Raw genomic sequence first — 23,228 nt, forward strand, 5'->3', positions numbered from 1 at the left:
TTCATAAGACAGGTTTTTCATTCCTTGGATCATCCTAGTAGCTCTTCTCTGTACCTGTTCTAGTTTGAATTCATCCTTCTTAAACATGGGAGACCAGAACTGCACACAATATTCCAGATGAGGTCTCACCAGTGCTTTGTATAACAGTACTAACACCTCCTTATCTCTACTGGCTTTCCTTTCTATAGGCAGGCCAGGTTTCAATGGCTCTTACTCTTTAAGGGTTTAGGGGAAATTATTCCACTATTCAGTTATTAAATTCATGAGGTGGTGTACCTCAGTTTTTCTTCTTATACAGCAGACCAAGTTTGTAATATTCTTTCTGCTGTGCTAAGCTTTAAGTGTATTCACAGGTAATAGCTGAGAAGTATCATTACCATATGACCTTAAAGGTTTGTTTTTTAAAAAAAATCATACACACTATCCATTGTTACAGGGGTACTTATTAACATTAAATGTATCCCAATATTTAATATTAACATCAAATCTATTAAAAACTTCAGATTTCAGCACTGCATACACACACAAAAAGAATATTTTTCCTACTTAGGGTTAACCTGTCCTTCTCTTATTTTTAGGTTTGACTTCTTTTTCCACCTTCCTCTATCAGTAAGGTAATTTGCATTTTCACAAACACTTTCTGGATTGCTTTTGGATCCAAAGCCATCAGCAGGTCAGAGACCCTTTCTTAAAAGGGGACACAATCAACTTCTACCTGAGTTTTGATTTCTTTTCACTTTCAACTTCTGCTTCCAAAACACACAGTGATCTGAAAAAGAAAACACAACCTACTCTGGCTCCCTTTAGAGCCCAAATAGGATTTTAGTTAAGTAGCATGTTTTGTTTGCCCCTTCTACAATATACACTGCACATGTCCTGGGGAAAATGCACATTCCTTTCATAGTTTAACTTCGGTAACATTATATTAGCCATATCAATTTTTACATAAGGTGTAACAGTTTCTTTTGTGCTCACACAGTTTTCATGTACCTTTATCAAAGTGACAGTCTGATTACTCAGAGACACCTTAAAGCTCAGTGTTTCTAACATTGCTTCTTTTTATTTGTGCACCTCACCCCTGCTGTTGCTCCAGAGGGGCAGTGTCTTTTTTAACTTCTTATACTACAGCTCTTATCTGCTATTTTGTTACCCCCAAAAAAAGATCCAGAATTTCTCCCCATTCTCGTGGGTTTGACAACCCTGCTGCAGCCAGGACTTTGGTCTTTTAAAAAATATATTGAACTGTATAAAGCATTGAGGTACCTTAAGGGTTAAATGCTAAATACCAAAGCCAAACAACACTAGTCACCTTTGTCTGACAAAAAAGTGTTTCTCAGTTTTGCAACTTTGAATGAAAGTTTCAAATGGCTTTTTAGTGGTGTTATTTAAAACCAAACCATACCAAAAATTTATCTTAAACCCACAAAATAGAGTTTCACAAGCCAAGAGTGCCAGCCTTGGTCCCAAACACTCCACACATTTACACAATGAATCTATACACACACACACACACACACATATACAAGCATACTCTTCTGCTTCACGTCCCTTACACTGCTTTAATTTTTACACAGCTGTACATAGATTACATTGGTATATATCTGGGGTCAGGTAAGTTCCAGTAGAAACCCCTTTATGTTATTTTGGCAAATTTGACTAAATTGTTCAGTCAAATGATTCAAAGCAGATTGTCTTTTTGCCTGGCTTATTTACAAACATTCCTTTGGAAAAGAGCCCATTTTTCCTTCAGAATGGCTGCAAAGAAACCAAGAATTCTTTTTCTATAACACTTTTTCTGTTAACATTTGTACAAGGTTCAACTGCTTAATTCCCTCCAGCCTCTGCAGAGTTAACTTCTCACTCTCTTTATCTGTTGCCTGCCTGCTTGTCTGGGCCTGATCCTGCTTTCTTCCCTGAACTGCCCCTTCCCATGGGCACAGGCTTTGTCCCACTAACCATTTCACAAGGAGGGTGGGCTCCTCAACTAACCCCCACCCCTCCTGGTCCCTTTTCTTTGTTCCCTTTCTCTCTTGTTGCTCTGGGGTGGTCATTCTGCCAGATAGGCAGCGACCCTTTCCAACAGAAGGCACAGGTACTTTGCTATTGTTTAATGTGTTAGGCTTTATCAGTTCAGTCCAAAAGCCCTTAGGCTGCCTGCAGTGTCTCCACTGAATTCGTTACCAGCACAAAATTCTCTGTTACTCACACATTCAAGGGCACCCACCTTTATCCAGTTCCTAGGACTCCAGGTAAAAAGCACCTAACTTTACCCCTCCGTGGGCTCTGGGCTCTACTCCTCCATGGGCTCCAGGCAAGTACCCATTCCCTGTGGACTCAGAGCAAACTCTCTTTCCCTGTGGAATCTTTTGTGGGTTTACAGGGTCTTTTACCAGTGAAAGAGCCTTACACAGTAATATACTACATAACCTCTATTTCTTAACAATCACCAAAACAGAATGCACACACATACAGTGCTCACCACTCCCAATAAGACAGATGGACTTTTCCAGATGGCCAGTCAGAATCAGGTCCATCTGGGGGACTCCAGTTTCTGCACGGTGTCATTGGCAGAGTGTTAAGGTCTGGCAGCTCTGATTTTTGGGGCTGTGTCCTGGAGTTGGTTCCCTGTCTCTGGACATAATTTCTCCACTCGAGCAGGCAATCAGCCTGAGTTCTGAGTCCCACTAATGGAATGTATCCGTAAATTAACTCGTGAACTGCAACATGGGAACTTGTAGGGAGCGACCCCACCCTGCCGTCTTTTACCTCCTATAACTTTGTACCATCCGTCTCCTTCCTCTCTACCAATCCTCGCTGGGGCCTCCAAATTCTGTTTGAATTCCCCGTACACTGGTGGCCTGTGATATACAGGAGGTCAGACCAGATAATCTGGTGATTCCTTCTTGCTTTAAACTCTATGGCCACATTAATACTCAATCTTTCTCCCCTACCCCTACACATTTTCTATTTTCATTTTGCCTTGTTCATCACATTTATTGTTAACCTGGGATGACAACCTGTCCCCTCTCACCAATCGTGTCCATCAGTATAAATAGCATTATCCAAAGTACAGTCATATTTCTGGGTAAAGACCATGATCCCCAAGGATATTCTCACATGTTCCTGTGAAAGCTCATCCCAAACAACATTTATCAAAAATAAAAGATATTTTGATTTGGCTAAATATCACATAACTTGGGTGCTGGACTGTGCTTATTATTGTGAGCTTATTTGTACTCCTCTTATTATCATTATTTATTTGTTAAGCACCAATGATGTGCTCTAGACTACAAGACCAAATAAATGAAGTCCTTACTCCATGGAGCTTATGATTTCAAGTATACTCATCATCATTTACAAAATTAAAGGTTATGTAATAAAGCACTCAGTGAACATTCTAATGTTAGCATGGACATTTTAGTGTTCTCTCTGGCCCTAAAGAAACTGTCCAGCTACAGAACTAGTGCTGTCTCCTTACCATATCAGACAGGAAACCTGACTGGGGAAATGTTAGATTTTGGTGCAGTTGGCTCCTAACCACCTTTTTCAAACATCTTACCCAAGAAGGGAGAGATGGAAGATGGGATGGTCATCAAGTAATTTTTACCAAATGATTGTCTCTTAAATACTGGCCAAACTATCACGTGTTTAAGCATTGTTTGCTACTCGTCCTCCCTGAGGGTAATGTAGACAACTTGGTGAGTTCTGGACCAAGGAAGACCCTATAGCTTCCTATGCCATCCATTCACATCTGGAATCATTCATATCCATTCTGTTCTCTCACATATGCTGTTCTGAAACAGTTAAACAATATGAAGTATACTTATCATTTGTACAAGATAATTATTATTAAAGGCTGTTACTCTATACATGAAAATGAAACCCGGGAAACATGGAAAGATCAGTCCAACCCAAAGATTGCACTCTGTTTCTCTTTCCCTTCCCTTCTGCAACACCCTGTGATGGGGGAAAGGATTCCTTCACTAGACTAACCCAAAAAGTAAAAGACCTGGCAGTTGTACGGGGAGATTTTGACAAACCAGTAAAGTGCCTGAAACCACTATGGCTTATTGCTAAAAGCAGCCAAGTCAGCAGGCCATAAAGTGGCCATGCAGCAAACTCAGTTTGATCAAGGCAGGAGGGGAGGGGGTTTTGAGTGCCACAGAAAGGGCAGCTTGACCCCCGCATCCTTCCTGATAAGAATTGTGTCGAAGTTGCTGATACTTGCATTTTAGAAGAGCAGACTGTGCCCCAGGAATGTCTATTGGGGCCTAAAGGCTGCAAACTCTGGAAAAACCCACACCTGGTTAATCAATAATCAGAAGGAGCCTCTTGCTTGCCCATTGGAACTGCTTGCTTAACAAGGTTTCTTTAAGGGACATGTCATTCGATTACTAATGTATAAATAAGGGGGAAAAGTTTGAGGTAGTGGGACTCTTCAGGACTGGACTCTCTCTCTGGATACATCTTGTGTTCCCCACTGGCAGACGGGCTGCCGTTGTCCCACTCGAGAGCCACACAGCTTAGGTAATTATTGAGGGTTGGGGGTGTTTTACTAACCTGTTGCAGACGTGGGTAAGTGCTTGAGACTAAGTAAAGTTTAGCTTTAAGTGAAAACATTCTTGTGTTGTCCTGTTTGTGCCAGCCATCAAACCGTGTCTCCCCTGATTTATTTCCTGACACCACCTTGCATAGAGTAAAAGTTACAAAGAGCTGTGGGTTGAAAGAACCCTGGGGTAACAGCGGTGGCCAAAGGTCTCCCTGAATCCTCTAGAGGGAACCAGTCCTCTCTTCACACAGAATAGTTATTCCAACCCACAGGGGACACATTTGCAATTTGATAGAAAGGACTGGACTCAGCACAGGGCATTGCAGTGTGTAGAAAACAGGGTCCTCACTTATTGAACACATGAAAATAACTTTATTTCCATGTAGAAGTGTATGCTTAATAGCACATAATTGCTTGCTTTACATGCATTCTTCGCAGATTTAGCTCCTGAAAATAAAGTTTCAAGCAATTATTAACTTGGATATTATTGTAAATCATGTACAAACTTTATGTGGATTGATGTCCCTCAATTGATTCTATTCATAATCAAATTCCTCTTATCTACTGAGTTTTGTTTTCTTTTACAACCAACTTCAATGAATTAGAAGAATGGGGGGAAGAACAAAAAGATGGGCAATTTAATATGACTTTGTTTAATCTCATCACTATCAGTTCTGATGAATGAATTTGCATGTGTATAATACTATACTACCATAGGAGTGACAAGCTATAATGCTATCATGTGAGTCAGCAAAATAATGAGAGTTCTCAGGATGGAGAGCCTGTTATTTCAATCTGTCATAAGATCTCATTGGAAACTGGCTGTTCTCTTATGATGAACACAATTCATACTGATCAGTGCTGCATCAATTGTGTTAGGTAACACCTTCTGTAGTCAATTTAAAAATATATGCTGTTATTTAAATACTAAACATTTTGAAATTCAGTGATTTAGAGTAGAGTCAACATTAAAATCAGAGTTCTGGGTAACCAGTCTCAGAGAAAAGTGTTTCTAAAAGACAAACTTACCTCCTGTGTTTCCAGTGGTAATTGCAACTTCTTGTGTTAACTGGAGCTATTTTAGTCCAGAACTATGCTACTCTGTCCCCTTAGGCTCAGGGCCGGCTCTAGGTTTGCCGCCCCAAGCTCTGAGAGCGCAACTGCTGCCCAAGCAAAAAAAAATAAAGAAAGAAAAAAAAGGCTGGCCGGAACGCCACTCCTGGAAATGTGCTGCCCCAAGCATATGTTTGCTTTGCTGGTGCCTAGAGCCAGTCCTGCTTAGGCTGCATCTATCACAGAAAATTGAACTGTTGCTAATTAAGCTGGTGGTATCAGTTTAATCACAAAAGTGCAGGATATCCACTTTTGCCATGCTGATCTGGGTAAAGGACTGTTGCCCATTAATGCTCTGCTATACTGTTCCCGTAGCATTGCCCTCTGGGTGCTTATCCCACAGTTCCCAGCACAACTTCTGTGGTACACAGGGTACATTTGAAGCTGCTCACATTCTTCATTTTGAGTTTGTCTTATTGCCTACTTTAAATGGATTTGTCCTGCATGAGGAGTCACACATATATTGTGTGGGGTAGGGGCTACCCTTAGAGGCAGTCTACCTGGTTGAGGTACAATGTTTTCTGATGCACTGGGGTTGTGCATGGCCACAGCAATACTCTACTACAGAGTGCAGTGTTTGTGCACAAACACCTCTAAGGACAGGGCAACACCCACAGGCTGATGAAGGAGCAGGATTTCTCCCTACCCATGCTTTCCAATCCTTGCTACATGGTTGGTGATCATGTGGATGCAAAAAGCTTCTGTGGCATGATAAGACCACAGACACAGACGGAACGTCCAGCCAAAGCTTCTTAAGGACCTAGCTAGAGATTGATCTAGGTGGTGCTCAATCTGCAAGGAAGCTACATCCCTCTGGGATTTGCAACAGTGATGATGATGGCCCCTCCCCGTCTCATTTACTTTGGATAGTACCATTCTGGGCACTAGCCTTGTTATAGTCCTTGTGCCCTCTGAGTTCATGGGCCGTAACTGTGTAAAAGAGCTGGGGTGGAAAAGAAGAGCCTTCTTACTCAGGGCTAGGCACACTATGGTCCTTTGTTTGTAGCCTATGTTCATAATCAATTTCCAAATGTTATTCCCATCCTTCTCGGTATGTTTTCCTGCTTCTTATTCATTACTTCATTTGCATAAATCTCCCCACTGTCAAATCCTCCAATTTCTCATTCCTCCTCCATGCAAAATCCATAAAATTCTCTGACAACTCCATCATTTCAATATTTGTTTGTCATAGATGCTCATCCATTTGGAAAGAGCAAATCAGCAGATAAGTCCACTTGAAAATATGTGTCTAAGGACTTCAGAGCGGATACATTTTTCATCTTTTCCAAGAGTCATATCACAAAAATTGTGTTCCCTGTTCTCTGATTCAGCCCAGCTGCAGCCAGCACAGGACTGGAGAAGACGAGGGCAAAGGCGGCTTTAATCTGGCCAGCCGCTTTACCTGATGCACAGCTGCCCAAACACCCAATGGATTATTGTAACAGCCAGGGATCAGGAAGCAGCAGTGGCACCCAGGCTTTGCCATCTATTGCTAGGGACTGAGAGAAAGAGGTAGCATGCTTGGAGATTACCCTTGCCTGGGGAACCCTTGGGGAGTTTGTTAAGCCTTGTTCTCTGCAACTATACCCAGAATCATGCAAAAAGTCAGAGACAAATCTAATGATAAATATTTAAGCTCAGTAAAAGTATGTTTTACTGCATAAAGGAAGACAGTGGATGTTTTCCTCCAAGAAAGCTTGTTTGAAAATGGCAATTCCCCTCCCCTCCTTTTCTGTGTAGCAAGGCTTAGGCTATTGTTTCTGTTCACAATAAAGTCCTTCCCCCCCTCAGTTTTCCAGGATCTGTCTCTGGCACATCCTGTCTGAGAGAACTACTTTGGCTATACAGTCACCATTAGTTGTCCCCAATTTCCTCTCATTGGATCCTGGTTAGGGTGACCAGAAAGCAAACGTAAAAAATCAGGACAAGAGGTGGGGGTAATAGGTGCCTATATAAGGAAAAGCCCCCCAAATCGGGACTGTCCCTATAAAATTGGGACATCTGGTCACCCTAATCCTGGTAACAATGATTCATGTGTTTCAGGTAATTTTTTTATCTTTCATTCTAATTACTTGTGGATTTTGTTTTCAGTCATTATGAAAAGGTTAAATGGACAGTCACTTACAATGGCCTGTTTTATTAGAATTTTTTTTATCACTACCATACTTTGAAACATCGTTTCTTACATCAGTCTCATGGAACTGAGTTTCCATGATGTCCATTCTCAATTCCAGAACATCTAAGGATTCTGTCTTGTTTTCCAAGGAGGAAGAGTACCTTGAATTCTTATTTTTCTGCAGTGCTCATAGAATCCAGCCCTCTGTGCTGTCTACTGCAGTTAGTAATGTCTAATATATCTTATATTGTCAGATCAGATTCATGAGACAGGATAGGTGAGGAGGCTGCCTGTTTATGTCCAAACACTTCCTGATCTAACAGGCCTTTCACACACCCCTTTTCAGGTCATTCCTGCTCTTGGCAATAATAATCTGAATGGGTAGCTGGGAAAGGAGCTGGCAGACACAACACAAATGTACATTATTGCCACTTCAGCAGCATATGCATTTACTGATCTGGAGAGCAATTTTTTTACAGTACCAGAAGTAGGTTCAAGGATTATAAAATATTCTACTTGTCAATAACTGAAAATAAACTCTTTGATGTAATCAAACCATAAAAAAAGCCATAAAAACAAGATTGTCAAATGGATAATTAAAGTCCTTCAGTGACCAATATCTTAAAGAAATCTGTGGCAAATTGATATTCATTTCATGTGGGAAATTTGGCTTTAAATTCTAGGAATAATATTATTCATAACAATAACATTGTATTGGATGGTTCATCTCTTTGTTTGCTCATTTGTTTAATTTTGCCAATGGTCTGATAATACCAATGTGACTGGTGATGTGGAAAAAAATGAGTCACCAAAACCAAATAATGTCACTCATAAAAACAGTAGAATGCTGGTTCATTTTTATTTAATCCTGGCCCTGTCATTTTAACTGCTGAAACAAATAGCACTGGTGACAGAGAGAGCCACTAAAATATATGTCAATGTAAAATATAGATCAGTGGAATGAACAGTTATTATTTGCTTGTCGAAGCAAGATCAGATGGTATGATGATAAGTTACGCTACAGTATACAGTCAGAGTTAAATAAATACATTCAGAGTTAAATAAAGTTGCTTTAGTTTTATAGGTTTCAGAGTCATCTTACAGAGGAGTGGCATGACAAAGTGGACATTCCAAACAGCAAGGATAAAACATGTGCCATATGGTGTGTTCCTTTCAGTACTATTTAAAATTTTTCTTCCAGGATGTTGAAACTCTTTGTTTCAAATATGTCTTATCTAATGAATATTTAAAGGAGAAAAGGGCAACATTCCTAGACAAATATTAAACAGCATGGAGGACAAGAATAAAACTACACAAAGCACATTTACACATGTCCAAATTATAGCAGTAAGGTTCACAAACAAACCATTGCCAGAAGAAGATAGAGGTAAGAATAGTTTTTAATTAGTAAATTTTAATGTAAATTAGCCTTTTAAGAGGAGTCCACTATATATAACTTTATGTACACTTAACATTATTTAAGATCAGAATTCATGTACAATACCTTAGCTTTATCCCTCATGGAACCTTTTCCCAGGATAGACATTTTTGCACCTGTCTCCTCCTGTAACCTCTTCAAGGAGTTTCCTCTTGGTCCAAGCAATTTCCCAACAAAATTGAACTAGAAAGTGAATAAAATATCTGTTTTTAGATAAAGATGAACTAAAGAAATGGTGTTCAGAATGTGCAATAAATATTGGTAAGCAAGTTACTGGAGAAGGAAAGGATAACATATTGGCTTCAGTAAACATATGTTTCTAAAAGGATAATTTTCCTTTCTTTTAAAAAATATGATTTAGTTCTAGGGATTAAGTCCTGAGTATAAACAGGCTGTGTACCAAGGAGATTCATGGGGTTTGTGGGAGAACTTAGGCATCCTCCTCTCTAGGCCTAAAGACAGCAGAAGTATTCATGATTCCTGTGTTCTTCCTGTGTGTATGTTTGTAGGGGAGAACAACCAAATGCTCATTGTAATCATAGATATACTGGAATCACTTCTATTACTCCCCTTCCCCATCTCCCAAACTCCATGGCTGTTTGGGCACAGGGAAACCTGTGGATCTCTTCTCTCCTGCAAGTTGGTGATGTGGACTTGAGCCTGCCATTTCCATACAGTAGAACTGCACTTGCTGAGCCTGCTTTTCTCTGTTTTCGCCATGTTTGGGGTGTTCACTAAGGGGACAAAATTGCCCCCAAAACACAGTAATGTATGTGTGGGAAACTTCTTGAAGTTAGTGTACTGTACCCTGTGTATAACTTTTCACATAAAGAATCTGACACATCAGAAAAGGGCAGACAAATAAACAGTGACAAGTTTTTAAAGTGCTTGTACACAAATGCTAGAAGTTTGAATAATAAGATGGGTGAACACAGTGCCTTGTGTTAAAGGAGGATATTGATATGATAGGCATCACAGAAACCTGGTGGAGTGAGGATAATCAATGGGACACAATCATTCCAGAGTACAAAATATATCGGAAGGACAGAACACGTGGTGCGGGGGGTGGTGGTGAGCGGCACTGTATGTAAAAGAAAATGTAGAATCAAATGAAATAAAAATCTTAAATGAATCCACATGTTCCATAGAATCTCTATGGATAGTAATTCCATGCTCTAATAAGAATATAACAGTAGGGATCTATTATCGACCACCTGACCAGGATAGTGATAGTGATGATGAAATGCTAAGGGAGATTACAGAGGCTATCAAAATAAAGAACTCAATAATAGTGGGGGATTTCAATTATCCCCATATTGACTGGTACATGTCACCTCAAGATGAAATGCAAAGACAAAATTTCTCAATACTTTAAATGACTGCTTCTTGGAGCAGCTGGTACAGAACCCACAAGAGGAGAAGCAACTCTCGATCTAGTCCTGAGTGGAGCGCAGGATCTGGTCCAAGAGGTAACTATAACAGGACCGCTTGGAAATAGTGACCATAATATAATAACATTTAACATTCTTGTGGTGGGAAGAACACCTCAACAGCCCAACACTGTGGCATTTAATTTCAGAAAGGGGAACTATGCAAAAATGAGGAGGTTAGTTAAACAGATATTAAAAGGTACAGTAACTAGAGCAAAATCCCTGCAAGCTGCATGGACACTTTTCAAAGACACCATAATAGAGGCTCAACTTAAATGTATACCCCCAAATTAAAAAACACAGTAAAAAAACTAAAAAAGAGCCACTGTGGCTTAACAACTATGTAAAAGAAGCAGTGAGAGATAAAAAGGCATCTTTTAAAAAGTGGAAGTCAAATCCTAGTGAGGTAAATAGAAAGGAGCATAAATACTGCCAAATTAAATGTAAAAATGTAATAAGAAAATCCAAAAAGGAGTTTGGAGAACAGCTAGCCAAAAACTCAAAAGGTAATAACAAAATGTTTTTTAAGTACATCAGAAGCAGGAAGCAGAAGCAGTGGGGCTCCTGGACGATCAAGATACAAAAGGAACACTTAAAGACGATAAAGTCATCACAGAGAAACTAAATGAATTCTTTGCTTCAGTCTTCATGGCTGAGGATGTTAGGGAGATTCCCAAACCGGAGGGAATCTTTTGTAGGTGACAAATCTGAGGAATTCTCACAGATTGAAGTGTCACTAGAGGAGGTTTTGGAATTAATTTAGAAACTTAACAGTAACAAGTCACCAGGACCAGATGGCATTCACCCAAGAGTTCTGAAAGAACTCAAATGTGAAATTGCGGAACTATTAACTATGGTTTGTAACCTGTCCTTTAAATCAGCTACTGTACCCAATGACTGGAAGATAGCTAATGTAACGCCAATATTTAAGAAGGGCTCTAGAGGTGATCCTGGCAATTACAGACCAGTAAGTCTAACATCAGTACCAGGCAAATTAGTTGAAACAATAGTAAAGTATAAAATTGTCAGACACATAGAAGAACATAAATTGTTTCGCAAAAGTCAACATGGCTTCTGTAAAGGGAGATCATGTCTTACTAATCTATTAGAGTTCTTTGAGGGGGTCAACAAACATGTGGACAAGGGGGATCCCGTGGACATAGTGTACTTAGATTTCCAGAAAGCCTTTGACAAGGTCCCTTACCAAAGGCTCTTACGTAAATTAAGTTATCATGGGATAAGAGGGAAAATCCTTTCATGGATTGAGAACTGGTTAAAACACAGGGAACAAAGGGTAGGAATAAATGGTAAATTTTCAGAATGGAGAGGGGTAACTTGTGGTGTTCCCCAAGGGTCAGTCCTCGGACAAATCCTATTGAACTTATTCATAAATGATCTGGAGAAAGGGGTAAACAGTGAAGTGGCAAAGTTTGCAGATGATACTAAACTGCTCAAGATTGTTAAGACCAAAGCAGACTGTGAAGAACTTCAAAAAGATCTCACGAAACTAAGTGATTGGGCAACAAAATGGCAAACAAAATTTAATGTGGATAAATGTAAAGTAATGCACATTGGAAAAAATAACCCCAACTATACATACAATATGATGGGGGCTAATTTAGCTACAACTGATCAGGAGAAAGATCTTGCAGTCATGGTGGATAGTTCTCTGAAGACATCCACACAGTGTACAGTGGCAGTCAAAAAAGCAAACGGGATGTTAGGAATCATTAAAAAAGGGATAGAGAATAAGACAGAGAATATCTTATTGCCCTTATATAAATCCATGGTATGCGCACATTTTGAATACTGCATACAGATGTGGTCCCCTCATCTCTACAAAGATATACTGGCATCAGAAAAGGGCAACTAAAATGATTAGGGGTTTGGAACGGATCCCATATGAGGAGAGATTAAAGAGGCTAAGACTTTTCAGCTTGGAAAAAGGAGACTAAGGGGGGATATGATAGAAGTATATAAGATCTTGAGTGGTGTGGAGAAAGTGAATAAGGAAAAGTTATTTACTTGTTCCCATAATATAAGAACTAGGGGTCACCAAATGAAATTAATGTGTAGCAGGTTTAAAACAAATAAAAGGAAGTTCTTCTTCATTCAGTGCACAGTCAACCTGTGGAACTCCTTGCCTGAGGATGTTGTGAAGGCTAGGACTATAACAGGGTTTAAAAGAGAACTGGATAAATTCATGGAGGTTAAGTCCATTAATGGCTATTAGCCAGGATGGGTAAGGAATGGTGTCCCTAGCCTCTGTTTGTCAGAGGGTGGAGATGGATAGCAGGAGAGACATCACTTGATCATTACCTGTTAGGTTCACTCCCTCTGGGGCACCTGGCATTGGCCACTGTTGGTAGACAGGATACTGTGCTGGATGGACCTTTGGCCTGACCCAGTATGGCCATTCTTATGTTCTTTTCCTTAACGTGTTTTGTGTTAAATTCAGCGGACAAATGGCAGAATGCCTCAGCCAGTGGCATGTTAATAGCTGGTTGTAAATTGGTGAGACAAAAATATGCAAATGACAGGGCAGCCTGACTTGTATCACTTTGGTATTCTTCCATAGAACAAAAGGAATGTATCGTAATCCCACTTAAAGAATCAAGTGGTAGAACGGGCAGGGTTGGAAGGAATATGGGAAATACTGCATGACAAAAGGAAAGAGAAACTTAGTATATGCTGAGGTGGTCCAAATGACCCTAAGATGACTAATAAGATGATGTAAACATCTCACCATATGATGTATACTCAAATCTCAGAGCACAACAGAATTTAGCTTCACAAAATACCTAGGAGATAGGGGGTATTCTTGTCTCTATTTTACACAAGAGATAAATGATGCACAGATTAAGTGGCTTGCTCTACATCACAAGCTGTCTGTAGTCAACCCAAGTATAGAACCCAGGTAGCCTGAATCTCAGTCTTTTACTTTAACTATAGATCATGGATAGTTACACATAAGAGCATAAGAGGTACTTGTGTAAATCACACACTATGGATGAATTTCTTTATCAAAAATATAAAAGGGAGGTGTTTTCTCTTAATATATAATCACCAGCATCACAGCCAAATTAAACACTTATGGAAAAACTCTGCTGTCAGCTAAATCTGTGTAGCTGATTTCAGCAGGGTTCACAGGTTTTACTGGAAGTAGAATTTGACCCCTAACATTAGTCACAGGAAACACATATATTGAACTTCCCCACAAAGATAGCTCAGAGGACTGACAGAAAAGCTACACCCTTCATTTGTTTTGAAAGTCCATTCACTAGTCTAAGACCCTCTGATTGTAATGTAGTATTGGACACAGAGGTACAATCCCGAAGGTTCAAACAAACCAGAGTGTATTACATATTACTCAGGAATCATAGTGCCTGGACTACACCCTGATCCAGATGGGTACACTTCTGGCCTGGAATGTGCCAATACCAGGTTTCTTAAAGGAACATTCCACTACACTGCTAGCAAACCACATCACTTAGCAAACCTGACAGACTGTCTCTCTTCTCAAGAGTTTGTTCAACAGTTGAGAGGTGCTCAAGCTGACACTCCCGTGGGATATGGAAGAGAGGACTGGTACTCTTAACGAGGGACCTCAACTTTGGAATTCACTCTGCTGATTGGCCTGAAACAACCCTAATTGGTTGTTGACCTGTAGAGTATACTGCAAAGTCCAACTATTTGGGCAGGTGTCTGGGGAGGTCTGAGGCTCTGGTGGGAGTGTGGAAATAAGGAAATTTCAGTTTATGGACTGGCTTTCTTTGTGAAGATTGTTGGCTTGTTGCCATTTGTGCCTTTGAGTTCCTTTTATATTTCTTTATTAAGGGGCCCTAGAGCCTGGGTTAGGTGTTCTTTTATTATGTTTCATGTTGAAATAAAAATAAAAATAAAACAAACATTGGTGACATAAGGAAGAAGGAATAGTAAGGACCCTGTTTCAAACCTAACACTGAAGTTTCTAGATATTGTTAAACAATATTTATCCATGAGACTATATCAGCTCCATTTCTGTGTAAATATGCATTCAGGAAACATACAGGTTTGTATTATGGTTTTCCAAGACACAGCCCTGCTTATGCTGTGTGTGAAGTCAAAGCACACAAGCTCAAGTCCCTGTAGTTATCCTATCTGCTGAGCACAATGGCAGGCAAGATGGCTGTGATGGTGTAACAGTGGGCACACAGAAGAGGTCCTTATACGGCCTTTGTGAGCACAGCATAAATGTCTCCTGTGCTAGCTGCATCTCCCAAGGCAGTACAGAAAGATAAGGTGTGACTATGCACTATTTCTCCCCTTTCAGGATATCTACTGGTGCTCAGGGAATTCAGTATGTGGTATAATGACTGTCCTTGAACAGGTGCACAAGTAGGGGGAGGGCACCCATGCAGGTCAGCCAAAATTTGGCCTTCTTTGTTGTCCGAATAGAAAGGAACTTCTGAGAAAAAGCATATAGATGATGACCATTTATATTTATGCACGTTATAAACTGTCTAATAATTACCTGGAAATGTTATAGCCTAAGGGACTGATCCTGCAGAGATGAGTTGTAGGCTCATAAAATATGTACACAGTGGATTTTACAGACTGGCATTACACTGCAAATAAGTATTAGGGCATGTTTAATTCCATCGACTATATGGTACCATGCAGGCAGATTTAATCCATGTCTTAGACACTCTCTTGAATCACGCATTATACAGTAAGCAATATTTACAGTTAAATAACTTAATTGTTTTTAATGTGTGTTCCTTTGCCCCAAATTCCCAAATAGTCAAAGTACCATACCAGAAATTCTACTATACTGTTTTCAGTTTTTTGCAGCAGTCGAAAAAGCTAACAGAATGTTAGGTACCATTAGAAAAGTAATAGATAACAAGAAAATATCATAATGCCTCTATATAAACCCATCGTCTGCCCACATCTTGAATATTGTGTGCAGTTTTGGTTACCCCATCTCAAAAAAGATATATTAGAATTGGAAAAGGTACAGAGAAGGGCAACAAAAATGATTAGGAGTATGGAACAACCTCCATATGAGGAAAGATTAAAAAGAACTGGGACTGTACAGAGAGGATTAAAGGGGGATATGATAGAAGCCTAAAAAATCATGAATGGTGAGGAGCAATATAATAAGGAAGTGTTATTTACCCCTTCACATGGGATAAGAACCAGAGGTCACCCAATGAAATTAATAGGCAGCAGGTTTAAAACAAACAAAAGGAAGTACTTCTTCACACAACACACAGTCAACCTGTGGAACTCGTTGCCAGGGGATGTTGTGAAGGCCAAAAGTATAATTGGGTTCAAAAAAGAGGTCAAGAGATGCCAAGATGGTCAGGGATGCAACCCCATGTTCTGGATATCGCTAAGCTGCTGACCGCCAGATGATGGGAGTGGATGACAGGGGATGGATCATGCAATAATAACCCTGTTCTGTTCATTACCTCTGAAGCACTTGGCATTGGCCACTGTCGGAAGACAGGATACTGGGCTAGATGGACCATTGGTCTGACCCAGTAGGGCTATTCTTATGTTCTTATTTTGTTATGAGAATACCATGCTGCTACATATAGCAGCTTTTCTGGCCCAACTGTGGCAATTGTGATGGGATAATCATAGTAGGTAATTAAGAAGTGTATCACCTCTTGATATGCATGCATGTCTCCTGTTGGTATAAAAGGCAATTTTGCAAACATATAAGGTCAAATCCTATTCATCCCCCAATACTCTGTAGCCATGTACAGCCCACTATATTGTGCAACCAGTGGAAGCCTGCACAGGAGGGGGGAATACCTCCACCGCACACACACACACACACACACACACACACACACACACACACACACACACACACTCTTCATACCTCCACCGCACACACACACACACACACACACACACACACTCTTCATACTAGAGCTGAACTCTGCAGGTTTCTGTTTTAGGCAGGGAGATGGGGAAAGGGAGGGGCAGTAAATAGTGAATCCATGCCGACAGGAAGTTCTGGAGATCTTGTATACCAGCAGAGGTATGAGGCTGCTGCCAGAGGCTACTGCACTCCTGAGACTACATCAACTTACAAGTCCTCTGATAAGAAGAATGCAATCTCTCATAGCACTCCCCTGCATGAGATCTCTTCTTCTGGGCTTTGAACAGTGACCAGGCTCTAGCCCATGAAAAGGAAAACAGACTCTAACTGAAACACTGCAAGGAGACCTAGGGCCAAATTTATACCTGGTGTAATTCTATTAAATCAACTGAATTACAGCAGAGACAAATTAGGTCCGAGCAACCAAAACAAGAGTCATTAAAGCTGCAGTATCTCTAAAAGATTTACTTATGGCAAACATTTTATTATGCATTTTTTATCCTCAGAAATGCTAGGAAGCTCATATTTACAGTGTACTTGAAGAGGATGGTGCAATAATTGCTTGGTTATTTATTAGCTCGCATCAAGCACCTAAATCTACAGTGAAAATACATTTTTGGCATAACTCCATGAAACAGATGGTCAGTGACTCTAGATAAACATCTTCCAGAGTACAAGTCCATACGGATAACATACTATTCCCTCAGTTTTCATTTTAGCTATTTTCTGTCAGAATTTGGTAATAAGTTGTGCCATTTAAATAAATGAATATAAATGAGTCTTAGCATTAAAATAAATGTTCAGGTTACAAATAATTGAGTTTAGTCTCTGATGTATCTTTATTTAGGTAAATTGAATCAAGTCTTTCCCGAGGTACATTCCAATAGCTTTTTCTCTTACTCCAGCGGTTCTCAAACTTCATTGCACCACAACCCCCTTCTGACAACTAAAATTACCACACAACCTGAGGAGTGAGGGCGCACCTGAGGAGGGGCAAAAGCCAAAGCTTGAGCCCCACCACCCTGAGCAGAGGAGCCAAAGCCCAAGGGCTTCAGCCCCAGAAGGGGGCCTGTAAGCTGAGCCCCACTGCCCAGGGCTGAAGCCTGAGCCCCACCACCCAGGGCTTTAACCCTTGGGCTTCAGCTTTGACCCTGGGCAGTGGGGCTTGGGCTTGGGCTTTGGCCCCGGGTCCCATCAAGTCTAACACCAGCCCTGGAGACCCCATTAAAACCCAGTCCTGACCCACCTTGGGGTCCCAACCCACAGTTTGAGAACCCCTGCTCTAACCTATATATTAGCAGCTATGATTCTGCATTTTGGGGGCCAGATTCTGCCATTCTTATTCACATTGTATAACTACTTGTTGAATACTGTGATTAAAACCAACAGGGCTGTGTACAGCATCTTTTTTTTTAAATGAGAAATTGGCTTATCTGCCTGTGATAGGAGGGAGGGATGGGGATTCTGATTTTTCTATCAAGGATATTTTATACATGCTTTTTCTTGAAATGTTTCTGTATATTATTAAACTGTTGCCGTGTTTGACCACAAAGATGGCTTTATTCCCGTGGTGGGTGAAAGGACATAATGCTTCCTGGAGCTGTCCAACATGCAGTGCATTGTGGCTTTTAGCCCCCACCATGGTTGGCCAGCTCAGCCTGCCAGTGCAGGAGGTCAGGAGGCAGGGATGAATGGCTCAGCTTCCTTTTTACGCATTTCAGTACAGAGTCTCCTGTTGTCGCTGGCCCCCTATACATGGACACAGAAGGGCAGAAGTCTCCTGTACAACCTTGCACATCCATGCAAATAACAGCTATATCTGGGATTTATCATCACAATCCCATTTTTCACTTTCAGAAACTTTTTTGGGATGAAATTTGCCAGGTTTGGTCTCTGTCTCTAAGTGTCTTTTTATTAGTATTGGAGTAAAAAATAGCTGAGGTTTGACATTTGATCCAATATGCTTGATTTCATAATCACATTTTATCTTAAATACATATACGGACAGTATTATATCTAACTTTGCTGGAAACCCTGTATTATTTGAGAAATAGTATGTGATAATTTAATTAAAGACTATTACAGTGCACTTTTTTTTGCATTTCATTATTATTACTAATTATACTTGCAGCAGAACTTATGCAGAAATCTGAATGTTCAGAGCACTGTACAAATATTTTTTTTTATTATTCAGGTTGTGTACATAAAGCAAAGCATTATTTTAATTTGACTGACATATGCAAACTCATTAATATAGCTCTAAAGAGATGCTACCAGCGTGGAAAAAGCTTTCAAAAACATTTTATTTAGAACCAATTCTACTTACACTTTATATAATGCATTTTCTATATACTTCCTGCCAATTTTATATTACTGAGGACATTCATGAAACTTTGATCTTGTTCCTTTAGATCTTAGTTTCCGGTACTACTTCAACAATTGCAATAACAAAATCTATAGTTTTAACAATTTTTCATGAGGCACTGACTGCTCTTTAATGACAAACTGTTCAGTAAGGCCTTAGTGTTTCTTATGAGGCTCTGTGCATCTTGAACTCATGCACTTTCCCTAGCATCTCCCTAGCCCTGAAAGTCATAGAATCATAGAATATCAGGGTTGGAAGGGGCCCTAGGAGGTCATCTAGTCCAACCCCCTGCTCAAAGCAGAACCAATCCCCAGCTAAATCATCCTCAATCATAAGTCAAAACACATAACCATACAGTGAAATCCTACTGGGTTACAAATTTTGGCTGGTGCTGGGCACTTGCAACTCCAATTGAATTCAAATAGGACATTTGCCTGAGTAAGGGCACAAGATTTGACCAGCAAAGTCAAGACTGCTTTAACAGAATTTTTAAAAAATAATATTTCATATATGTGTGAAGTCTATAAAGTAAATATATAAATAAGAAAAACGGAACATTAAACTTTAGCAAATTACATACAATAGAGTGCAGTACAAAATAAGAGAAAGTGGGAAAATCTCATGGTGGATCTATAACTATTGTCTATGAGGTGAAATGTGCCTTTGCTATATTGCCATAAACAGGAATGACCCTAGATATTTTTCCAGCAAGGATAGAAAATGTTTTTGCCCTCCCCGTGTTGCCCTGAAGCAGCCAAGTGAAATAGGAGCATGGTGCCCCCTGGAAGCTGGTACCCAGGGTGAATCCATCTGCTTGCTCGCCCCTAGAACCAGCCCTGGCCATAGGCCCCAGCTAAGGGACAGCTCATAGTTGCATTGCCCCAGGAGCAGATGCAGAACTAGATTGTGTTGCAGTCTGGTCCCTAGTTCCCCTACTTGCTTTGGGGAAAGGGCACCAACCCTACACCTTGAAAAGATTGTTTCCACCAGTGTGCTGGCTCAGCTATGCTGGACAGCATATCGCATGGGTGAATACTGCCACTCCCCTCCCTTCCTGACTACTCACTGCCCACTTGTGTATGATGGGAAGTGGTGGACCCACGCAGGCTGCTTTCCCCACACCCTACATTTGCAATACCAGTGCAGGAGACAAAGGGGATTCCTTACATCCAGTTATTTACTTCAGTAGGGGAGTTAACATCTCACTTGATATTATTTTGACTGAATATCTATCTATATTCTGAATACATTCTGTCATTTGATGTGGAAATATATGATTTCTGATTTATATGTGGAAATATATGATTTGATGTGGAAATATATGATTCCTGTGCAGCGGCACAGGAGCCAGCAAACAGAGCTGTAAACAGGGGAGTTTGAGTGGGAGTTCTGTTGGAGGAGAAGGTATTTGTGTGTGCTTGGTTTTGTATTGGTAGTATTTGTATGTGTAGAGGTTTGTAAGGGCTTTGTGCTGGGAGAGAAGCTGAGCCCTGATTAGGGGGCGGGGCTTCACTGACTAGGGGTCCTATAAAGGTAGCAGCCAGTCAGGCAGCGGCACAGGAGCCAGCAAACAGAGCTGTAAACAGGGGAGTTTGAGTGGGAGTTTGAAAGGGGAGTTTGTCTTGCGGTGCTTGTGTTGGGTTTGGTTTTGCTGTGGGTGGTGGTGTTTTGGTGTGGTTTGTGTTTCCCAGATTAACAGGATTTAGGTGGGAAGGATATGACAGATACAGAGGTGGCAGTGGGAGTGACCCATGTAGCAGAAGACACAATGAAGATGACTGGATGTGGAAGCTGTGGTATGTACATGATCCTGGAGGGGGCACCTGGTAAGAGTTTTGTCTGCATGAAGTGCCGTCTGATAGAGCTGATGGAGGAAAAGATCCGAGGTTTGGAGATGCAGGTGGAAAGTCTGGTAGAGTTTAGGAAGGGGTTTGAGCAGATTATGGAGCAAAGACATGAGGTATCTGAAGGGAAAAGCTCAGACTTGCAGATGGAAGCAGGACTAGGGAATTCTGAGGGGAGACTGGGTGAGGAAAGTGGTCGGTGGAAGCATGTGACTAAAAGAACTAGGCAGAGGAAAAGACGGGCTAGTGAAGGAGAAATAGAGCTTAAGAATAGGTTTGCAGAGTTGGAAAATGAGGAAGGGGCTCAGCAGGTAGTCACTGAAGGTGACAGGGCAAGGAAGAAGAGAAGAGAGGTTAGTCCTATAGGAAAAGGGGAAGAGTTAATGGAGATTACACCAAATATGAGCCCCAGGAGGATACAGGATGGGTTAAAAAGGATTACAAGGGAGAATGGGAATGGAAAGAACTTGCAGCCAGAGGGAACAGGGGATAGACTGGAGAATAGCACAGTCACTAGGAAAAGGCAGGTCTATGTGATTGGGGACTCTTTACTGAGAAGAATAGATAGGCCTGTAACCAGAGCTGATCCAGAAAATAGGAGGGTGTGCTGTCTTCCGGGTGCTAAGATACGGGATGTAGACCTGAGGTTGAAAAGGATTCTAAAGGGAGCGGGAAAGAATCCCCTAATTATCCTTCATGTGGGAACAAATGATACGGCTAGATTCTCGCTGGAAAGTATTAAGGGAGACTATGCTAGGCTGGGGAGGACGCTTAAGGAAATTGAGGCTCAGGTGATCTTTAGTGGGATTCTGCCTGTTCCTAGAGAAGGGCAACAAAGGTGTGACAAGATTATGACTATCAATAGATGGCTTAGGCAGTGGTGCTATAAGGAGGGCTTTGGGATGTATGGCCATTGGGAGGCATTCATGGATAGAGGACAGTTCTCTCGGGATGGACTTCATCTGAGTAGGGAAGGAAATAGACTTCTAGGATGGAGGCTGGCACAACTGATTAAGAGAGCTTTAAACTAGGAATTTGGGGGAGATGGTTGGGAGATGTCCAGGTAATCTCCACGCCAGAATTAAACATAGAGTGGAAAGAAAGTGAAGTAAGAGTGGATACAGCTGTAGGTAGGAGGAAGGGCAGTGTAGATACAAGTCTAATAGGTTATACTGGTAGTAAAATAACCGTGCCTAATAGGGTACAGAATGTGAGTGAGGCTAAACAGCAAAAATTAAGATGTTTGTACACTAATGCAAGGAGCCTAGGTAACAAAATGGAGGAACTAGAGTTACTGGTGCAGGAAGTGAAACCAGATATTATAGGTATAACAGAGACCTGGTGGAATAGTAGTCATGACTGGGCTACAGGTATTGAAGGGTATGTGCTGTTTAGGAAAGACCGAAATACAGGTAAAGGTGGTGGAGTAGCACTGTATATCAATGATGAGATAGAATGTAAAGAAATAAGCGATGAAATGGATATGACTGAGTCTGTCTGGGCAAAAATTAAATTGGGGAAGAAAACTATTAGAGCCTCCCCTGGGATAGTGCTTGGGGTGTGCTATAGACCGCCGGGATCTAATTTGGATATGGATAGAGCCCTTTTTAATGTTTTTAATAAAGTAAATACTAATGGAAACTGTGTGATCATGGGAGACTTTAACTTCCCAGATATAGACTGGAGGACGAGTGCTAGTAATAATAATAGGGCTCAGATTTTCCTAGATGCAATAGCTGATGGATTCCTTCAGCAAGTAGTTGCTGAACCGACTAGAGGGGATGCTATTTTAGATTTGGTCTTGGTGAGTAATGAGGACCTCATAGAGGAAATGGTTGTAGGGGATAATCTTGGCTCAAGTGATCATGAGCTAATTCAGTTCAAACTGAATGGAAGGATTAACAAAAATAAATCTGCAACTAAGGTTTTTGATTTCAAAAGGGCTGACTTTCAAAAATTAAGGAAATTAGTTAGGGAAGTGGATTGGACTGAAGAATTTATGGGTTTAAAGGTAGAGGAGGCCTGGGATTATTTTAAATTAAAGCTGCAGAAGCAATCGGAAGCCTGCATCCCAAGAAAGGGGAAAAAATTCATAGGCAGGAGTTGTAGACCAAGCTGGATGAGCAAGCATCTTAGAGAGGTAATTAAGAAAAAGCAGAAAGCATATAGGGAGTGGAAGAAGGGAGGGATCAGTAAGGCAAGCTACCTTATTGAGGTCAGAATATGTAGGGATAAAGTGAGACAGGCTAAAAGTCAAGTAGAGTTGGACCTTGCAAAGGGAATTAAAACCAATAGTAAAAGGTTCTATAGTCATATAAATAGGAAGAAAACAAAGAAAGAAGAAGTGGGACCGCTAAAAACTGAGGATGGAGTGGAGGTCAAGGATAATCTAGGCATGGCCCAATATCTAAACAAATACTTTGCCTCCGTCTTTAATAAGACTAAAGAGGATCTTAGGGATAATGGTAGCATGATAAATGGGAATGAGGATATGG

The 23,228-nt window shown here is 40.7% G+C and overlaps 1 protein-coding gene across 2 annotated transcripts in view; it reads right to left on the reverse strand.

Annotated features, from left to right (window-relative positions):
* KHDRBS2 (KH RNA binding domain containing, signal transduction associated 2) overlaps nucleotides 1-23,228 on the reverse strand; it is a 573,690-nt gene that overhangs the window by 330,625 nt on the left and 219,837 nt on the right. For both annotated transcript variants that reach the window (XM_077811602.1, XM_077811603.1), the window contains exon 3: nucleotides 9,283-9,399. In XM_077811602.1, the coding sequence (XP_077667728.1) occupies nucleotides 9,283-9,399 (117 nt within the window). The remainder of the gene's footprint in view (nucleotides 1-9,282; nucleotides 9,400-23,228) is intronic.

Source organism: Eretmochelys imbricata, chromosome 3, assembly GCF_965152235.1.
Source record: "Eretmochelys imbricata isolate rEreImb1 chromosome 3, rEreImb1.hap1, whole genome shotgun sequence".
Classification (NCBI taxonomy): domain Eukaryota; kingdom Metazoa; phylum Chordata; order Testudines; family Cheloniidae; genus Eretmochelys; species Eretmochelys imbricata.